Source organism: Entamoeba nuttalli (assembly GCF_000257125.1).
Source record: "Entamoeba nuttalli P19 unplaced genomic scaffold asmbl_8125, whole genome shotgun sequence".
Lineage (NCBI taxonomy): Eukaryota > Evosea > Mastigamoebida > Endamoebidae > Entamoeba > Entamoeba nuttalli.
Window position 1 is genome coordinate 172 of NW_008578976.1, and position 7,628 is coordinate 7,799.

The 7,628-nt window shown below is 24.1% G+C and overlaps 5 protein-coding genes across 5 annotated transcripts; 2 read left to right on the top strand and 3 right to left on the bottom strand.

Annotated features, from left to right (window-relative positions):
* Positions 1–62: 62 nt before the first annotated feature.
* ENU1_180980 (hypothetical protein) lies at positions 63–1,247 on the top strand (the record flags this gene model as incomplete). Its single annotated transcript, XM_008861477.1, has 1 exon — positions 63–1,247. The coding sequence occupies one exon, from the start codon at positions 63–65 to the stop codon at positions 1,245–1,247; it is 1,185 nt and encodes a 394-aa protein (XP_008859699.1).
* A 502-nt stretch (positions 1,248–1,749) lies between these two features.
* Positions 1,750–2,388, bottom strand: ENU1_180990 (hypothetical protein; the record flags this gene model as incomplete). The annotated part of the gene is made up of 1 exon (XM_008861478.1): positions 1,750–2,388. The coding sequence occupies one exon, from the start codon at positions 2,386–2,388 to the stop codon at positions 1,750–1,752; it is 639 nt and encodes a 212-aa protein (XP_008859700.1).
* Positions 2,389–2,461: 73 nt separating this feature from the next.
* On the bottom strand, positions 2,462–3,559 carry ENU1_181000 (UDP-N-acetylglucosamine--dolichyl-phosphate N-acetylglucosaminephosphotransferase, putative; the record flags this gene model as incomplete). Its single annotated transcript, XM_008861479.1, has 1 exon — positions 2,462–3,559. The coding sequence occupies one exon, from the start codon at positions 3,557–3,559 to the stop codon at positions 2,462–2,464; it is 1,098 nt and encodes a 365-aa protein (XP_008859701.1).
* A 101-nt stretch (positions 3,560–3,660) lies between these two features.
* Positions 3,661–6,078, bottom strand: ENU1_181010 (hypothetical protein; the record flags this gene model as incomplete). Its single annotated transcript, XM_008861480.1, has 2 exons — positions 3,661–5,252; positions 5,697–6,078. The coding sequence occupies 2 exons, from the start codon at positions 6,076–6,078 to the stop codon at positions 3,661–3,663; spliced, it is 1,974 nt and encodes a 657-aa protein (XP_008859702.1).
* Positions 6,079–6,292: 214 nt separating this feature from the next.
* Positions 6,293–6,868, top strand: ENU1_181020 (hypothetical protein; the record flags this gene model as incomplete). The annotated part of the gene is made up of 1 exon (XM_008861481.1): positions 6,293–6,868. The coding sequence occupies one exon, from the start codon at positions 6,293–6,295 to the stop codon at positions 6,866–6,868; it is 576 nt and encodes a 191-aa protein (XP_008859703.1).
* Between the last annotated feature and the right edge of the window lie 760 nt (positions 6,869–7,628).

Here is a 7,628-nt window from a genome sequence, read left to right on the forward strand (position 1 = left end):
TATTGCTTTTTATTATTATTTTGTTTTTTTTTCTTCAAAAACAAAATCTTAAAAATAGTTTTATGTCAACACAATCTCATAGTCCTCGTCCTAGTTTGTCAGAAATTTTCTTTTCATCAGAATCTGGTACAGAAGGAGAGGTCTTAAATAAAGGAATGCTTCCTTTATGTTTTCTAATTGAAAGCATTCATTTAAAAGGTGGATTAGAACATTTAAGTACTATTTACTTCGTGTTAAGATATTATTCAGGAAGATCTCAACACAAAGAAAACTTAATAAAAGGAATTCCCATAACTTTATTTGATATTACTAATCCTCATATTTGTTTATGTCTCCATACAAAAACAGCTAAAATTGGATATATTACTATTAATTTGGATGAATTTGATAGAATTATAGTTAATAAAAGGTTTCAAATTCTTTTTAATCCATCATTTCATGCAACAACTCCAATGGCACTTCAATCAACAATTCGTCTTTCATTTAATAGTATTTCTACAGTCCAACTTATTCAAAATTCTTTTATTCCACTTAATATAGGAAATACATTAGAAAAATATAATAGACCAGATATTGAGGTTAAGTTAAGTCGTGTAGGAGATATTTTCTTTTCTGAATGTCAAAGTAATTTGTTGAAAAAACCTTTACCTTTATTATTACCAAATTTTACTCAAAATGATACTGAAGTCGAAATCTTTCATAACAATCTCAATCCTCAAAATCGATTATTTAAGATTATTGAGAAGATTAAACCTCATGACTTATTGAGTTATGAATTAGTCAGTATTCCACCAACAGAAAATAATAAAATTGTTCTTGACAATTTCCTTTCTTGTATTAATTGGAAAGAGTCTGTAATCAATAAACGTAAAACTTCATTCCAAATTATGGATTTTGATGAAAAAGGTAGAGTTGTAATTAAACAAGAAGAAACCTTTCCAGGATACTTTGTTAGAATAAACTCAAAAAAAAGAATAGTCAAACTTTGGCTAACAAATGAGTCAATGTTTGATTGGGCTTTAGTACATGTAGATAAAAAAGATATGCATTACTATATTTCTTTATATGCCAATCCTCTTCAAAAACATATTAAAACCCAATTTAATAACTATGAATTTAGTACCAGTGTAATGCTTAAAGTACCATTAGATGTTATGTCTATTCATTCGTTGACTTTTTTTCTGTATGAACTACAACCTTTCAATTCATCATTGACGACAATGAAATCATTATTCCCGTTGTTCTAATTATATTACTTTGTATTATTTCTTTTTTTAGACGAATATAACTAAACAAAGAAAAATCATAAAGTAGACTAAAAACCCTAATTCCAAAAATAGAAATTAAAAATAGGAAAAATAAAATAATAAAACTATATCAATACCTTTATTTTTAAATAGTGAAAAAACAAAAGAAGTACTTCAAGAGAAAAAAGAAATTTGTTCTAAGTATTAAGAAGGATATAAAAAGGAAATGAACTCAATTAAAAAAAGACTGATTAAACAAAAAGAAAGGATGGAAAGTACTCAACCAAAGATAACTATTACTAAAAAACCTGCTCTCGAGGTTGTAGAACCTCCACAAGCTAAATTCTTGTTAGTTGCATTCCTTGTAATTGTCATTATTGCATTTTCAAATATAGTCATTATGACTGCTCATTGAACAAGAGTTAAATAGAACGATTTTAATTAATATCCCCTTTATTATTAAATTAATAAATTTAGGTTAAATATTTTATTAATTAATAAACTAAGCAAGTTCAGGAAAGATGAGCTTCAATTGATAAAGCAATAAGTCATCATTATAATTTTTAATATATTCTTGTACTTTAGTAGAAGGTATTTCAACAGAATATTGGTTTGCTATTTGCAATGCCATTGATATATTATTATTCATTAAATATAAATCAACTAATTTTGAATAATTTTTCATCCTTTTTAACATATCTAATCCACAATAATATAAACATGGTATTGAAGTTTGTTGTTGAAGTAATATTGCTGCAATTGAATTATTATCTGGTATTACTTTATATTGTAATAATTGAGTTAAAACAAATTCTTTTCTTTGTTGAATTAGTCCATTTACAAGAGCAATATATAAATCTTCAGGGATTTGAAGAACTCTTTGTGTAGCACAAGTAATCATCTTCATATAAAGTTCTTCATTCATTTCATCACTTAATTTTGATTGTTTAATGCAGTCAAAAATTTCTTTCATAGTGATAGCTTGATTACAATGTCTTGATCCAATAGTTTCAATTATTTTTTGAAGGTCAAATTTAATTTGTTTACAATTTAAACTATTTAAACTGTTTTGAAAACAAGACATAACTGCTTGTTCATTATTCTTAATTTTTAACTCTTTTTCTATTACACTTTCTTCCATACTTCTTTTATTAAAGATCTTTTTTTTTAGTTTTATTTTAAAAAGAAGAAGATAGTTGAAAATCAAATTCAAATTAAAAAGAATCTAAAAGGAACGTTGGGAAAACAAAATAAGCTAAAACCATAACAATTCCACAAGTAATGAAATGGAAAATAAATGCTATATTAACTAATTCATGTTCTGTCTTTGGACCAACTATAAAGAGAATTAAATTTAATAATGTATGATGTGAAGTAACACATTCCAATTTATGAGTTTCTTTATTTAATTTTGGTAATCTATGTCTTGGACAATAAATAAATCCAAAAAGTTGTGGAATAGAAACAAAGAAATTAATAAATTCAGGGAAGAATAAACAAAACATTAAACGGTCATAACCTCCAATTATTGAAGCTACTCCTAATACTCCACCTGAAAAATAAGTAAATGAATCTCCAACAAATACTTTACTTGGAAATTTATTATAATAAAATAGAACTATTGTTACAAATATAAAGGGAATAAGAAGATATAATGATAATAAAGAAGCTTCATATTGTTTTAATGAACTTGTTGTTAATAAAACAATAATATTATGAAGAATAGAATAAGCAGAAATAATAATACATTGTCCAGATTCTAATCCATTAACTCCTGCAAACATATTAATTGAATTAGTAAAGAATACTGATAAACAAATTAATGCAAAAGGATAAATGATTGATAAATTTATTCCGAATAATATGCAACTTCCAGGATAGATAATTACAATTAATGCTGAAGAACAAAATGATAAAATTAATTTATATCTCCATCTAATGTCAAGAAAATCATCAATTAATCCAATAATAAAATTAAATAAAATTACTAATAATGATATAATATAATTAGGTATTGATATCAATGATGAAAATAACATAGTAATAAACATAAATACTATACCACATACTAATCCCATTGACTCTGGTATTTTGTCTTGAGTCCCTTTATTAATATCAAGTCCAAATAGTCCTTTTTCAATACATTTATTTCCCATATGTGGAATTAAATAATAACATGCTACTCCACCCATAAAAGAAAAACCAAGAAGTATTCCACAATTACTTATGTCATTAAAACTTTCTTTAAAAGGAAGAAGACATGTTAAAATAATTAATCCAAATACACCACAATAAAATGCGTCTAACTTCATTTTAAAATTTAATTCAATAATTTTTTTTAAGTTTTTGTTTAGGTTTTTAAAGGGTTTAATTTTGTATTAAAAACAAAATAACATGAATGGAAATAATTCATTTAATCTTCTATTGAATCTGTTTCCATTTCCATAACAACAGTACTCTCTTGATTTATTTGTTGTTGTTTTAATAACAATTTCTTTAGTTTATTTGTTATTTCATGATTCATTTTTCCAACTATTTGAGTTAAATCAAGAATAACTTTTTTATTCATTTGAACAACTGAAAGAACAGACGCAAGACATTCTAATGGCCATTCATTAAATAAATAATCAACTTCTAATAAAGGTTCTTTAAATAATTTCTTTTGATTACATTCAATAGCAAGATCATCAATAATAGATTCCATTCTTCCTTTATTTTCTCCAATTTCATTATTAAATAAGAAATAAAATTCACATTGAATACCAAATAATTCAAATAGTTTTTGTTCATCTTTACTACTTATTTTTGAAATTGAATATAATAACTCAAATAATTCATTATATCCAAATGAATTATTAGTTTCATTATTAATTTTGTTCCATAACAATAAATAATTTAATATATGTAAAATTATTAAACTTTCTTCTGTAATTTCTTGTATTCCTTCAATTCTATTTTTTAATTTAATAATTCTTTCTCTTAATAATGGTAATGGATCTACTTTAATATAATGATATAATATTATTAACCCTTTTATTCCATCTATATTAATTGATTCATCATCCATTCCATCATCTAAAATACTATTACAAATAACTCTACAATCTTCTTGAATAATTCCAGATATAATTTGTTGAATTTCTGGATGTTGAATTGTATTCATTTCACTTAATAATTCAAAGTAATTATAAATCATATCATATCCACTTTCTCTAATATTAATACTTACTTCTTTTAAAAATTCTTTTAAATTATTTAAATTACCTTCTGTTTTTAATGACTCTTTTTCAATATATTTACATATTCTTAATAACCAATTTATATCATTCTCTTCTTTTGTTGATACTTCATACATTTCTTTTAAATGATGACAAATTGCTTCACTCACTTCTAAGAAAGTATCAACTTCTTTCTTTTTATCACTTGCACTTAATTTTACCATTATTTCATCTCCAGTTAATTGTCTTCTTGCACCTCTCATTACCATACTATATAATATTCCAAATAATACATTTTCATGTCCTTCATAAAGAGCTGAATCTTCTTTATCAAATAATGCTAATGATTCATTCCCAATAATAAACTCAATTAATAATTCAATATTTTCATTAAATTCTTCAAATTCTGGAACAAGATATTCTAATGAAAAATAACTAAAATTTGGAAGGTCTGTTTCTTTTTCTACAATTTCAATAATTAATCTAATAATAATCACTATTTTTAATTTTTTCTTATCTTTTATTACAAATTTCCTTTCTCCTTTTATAAATTTATCAACATGTCTTTCAAGAAATGATGCAATATATATTGCTGCCTCTTTTCTAATTTTTGAATTTTTATCACATAACATTCTATACATTTCTTTTCTTTCTTTTTCTTTAATCAATCCCCATTCATCTAATTTACTACATAGTCCAATACTTATTTTACTTACTTCAATGTCTTCGTCTAATCGCATTTCTATTATTCTTTCTTTTAAACTTTTTCCCATTTCAATATATATATCTGATGGATTATTATTAATAGTATTAAATTCTTCATATATTTGTTTAACAACACTCTTTCTGACAGTAGGATCATCGTCATATAATAAATTATCAATAATTTTCTTTTTTTCATCATATTCATCTTCAAAATTATTTAATATAGTTTCACATACTATTCTTCTTATATCTCTTGAAACATCATAAACTCGTGGTAATAAAATAACTTTCTTTAAATGATTTAATAACTTTTCTAAATGAATTTGTGCTTTTTCTATTCTTTCTATTTCTTGTTTTTTATCTTTTTTTCTTCCTTTTTTAATAATTGTTAATTGGTTTTCTAATTCTTTTTGTGTAACAATATAATTTTCATACATTACTTGTGTAACACTTATTATTCCATATCGTATATTTCTTATCTCATTTGGGCTTAGTCCCGCAAGTATTTCATGTATTAGTTTAATACTTTTCCCATATTCTTTTCTTTCTTCTATTGATCCTTCTTTAATAATACCACAAACAACTTTCCAAACTCCTTTCCATAACCTTTTTAATATCTGTGTAACATTTAAATTATTTGTAACCAAATCATCATTATCAATTCTATCTCCAATATCTTTAAACCTCTTTTCTTCAAGATACTCATCTGTAAAAATATTTTCTGTTTTATCAATAGGAAGCCCAATAACTCCAAGAGTTAATTCAATAATTATTTGATAATTTTCTTTAAAATTATCTGAAACTCTTCTTACAGTATCACTCCATTTGGAAACACTGATAAGATCGTTATACATATCATCTAATGTAAATGTTACTTCTTTAGATTCTTCTTTGGCTTCACTTGACATTTCTTTAAATAAAAATTAATTGAGTTTTTTTCTTTTTTTTTTGATTAAAAACTATACTTTAATAATTTTTTATAGCTTTTAATTTAGTTTTTTCTTTTCTTTTTCAGAATTAAAAAACGAAATGTTGGTACATAAGAAATAGGAACTTATAATTTAAATATTTGTGTTGATGGCAGAAGATAAACAAATAGAAAAAAGAAGGTTAACAAAATCAATGAAAGGGTTAAAAAAGTATATCGACTTTGATGAAAGTGTTATTTCTATTGAAGAATATAGAGACAAAATGAGTACATTTAATTGTAATCAGTATGAAGAAATAAAGAATAACACACTAAAAAAATACAAAAAACCACCTTCATCTGCACCGTTTAATATAATAGATTATAGAACAGAAGAAAAGAAAAAAACTACTAGAAGAGTATTTAATGAAGTTCATACTCTTAAACACAAAGACAAAATTAACAAAGAGATAATTATTCAATTTGTTCATCATTATCAAGGAAATTCTAGTTGTACAGAATTTCAAATGACTATGTATTTAAATGATAATGGTGAATTTAAATGGCTGCCAAAACACAAATCTTATTTTCTTTCGGTAATAAAAGGGTTTTCATTTCAATTAGTTGTTGTAAATGAAACTATTGAATGCATTAGTGTTTTTACCCAGCACTGTATTTGTAGTGTTATCAATCCAACTAATTTGTATATTACTTTTAACATTAATAACTCCTCAAATCAACTTAAATGTCTTTGGACTGTTTGTTTCTTTCACTTTCATTCTTCTTTTTAAAATAGTTTATTCATTCTTGTAGTTTAAATCTTCCAATGACCTCAATAAAATTAAGACATTGTTCATTTTTTAGATTTTGCGTTACCTTTTTTCCTAAATATTTATAAATCATTACCTGTGCTTAAGTCAATTGTAATAACAATTTGCTTTCTCTGTTATCTTCTTTTTTACTTTTTAGTAGTTACTGAGTCATTCTATGTTCATTTTATGGCTTTTCATTCTTTTTCCTTGTTTTTATCTAATACTTTCATAGTTTTTATACTCAGAACCTTGTAATATACTCTTCACATCCACTTGTTTATCTATATCCTTTTCTTTTGTGACTCTTTCTCATTTAACTGTGATATGAATGGTAATATACCAACACATCTCTATCTGTTCTACTCTTTTGAGTCATCATTATTATAGTTATAATGATGATAATAACAATTGTAATGATAATAATGATGGTTAATTACATAATGAAGAGAAAAGAAAAGAAAGAACAAGAGAAAACAACAACAATATTCAAAATAACACAATCAAATATCAAATTCATATCACTTGGAGATGGAATATTAACAAATAAGAAAGAAATAGAACTTCAAGAAGGAGAAAAAATTCAAGTGAATGAAGAAATAAGAGAATTGATTTGTATTGGAAATTCAAAGAAAGAGAAGATGAAAATACAAATAAGTAGTAAAGAAGAAAATGAGAAATATTCAATTTGAACAAACAAAAATGTCTTTACAATTGAAGGAGGATATGATTATGAATGTGA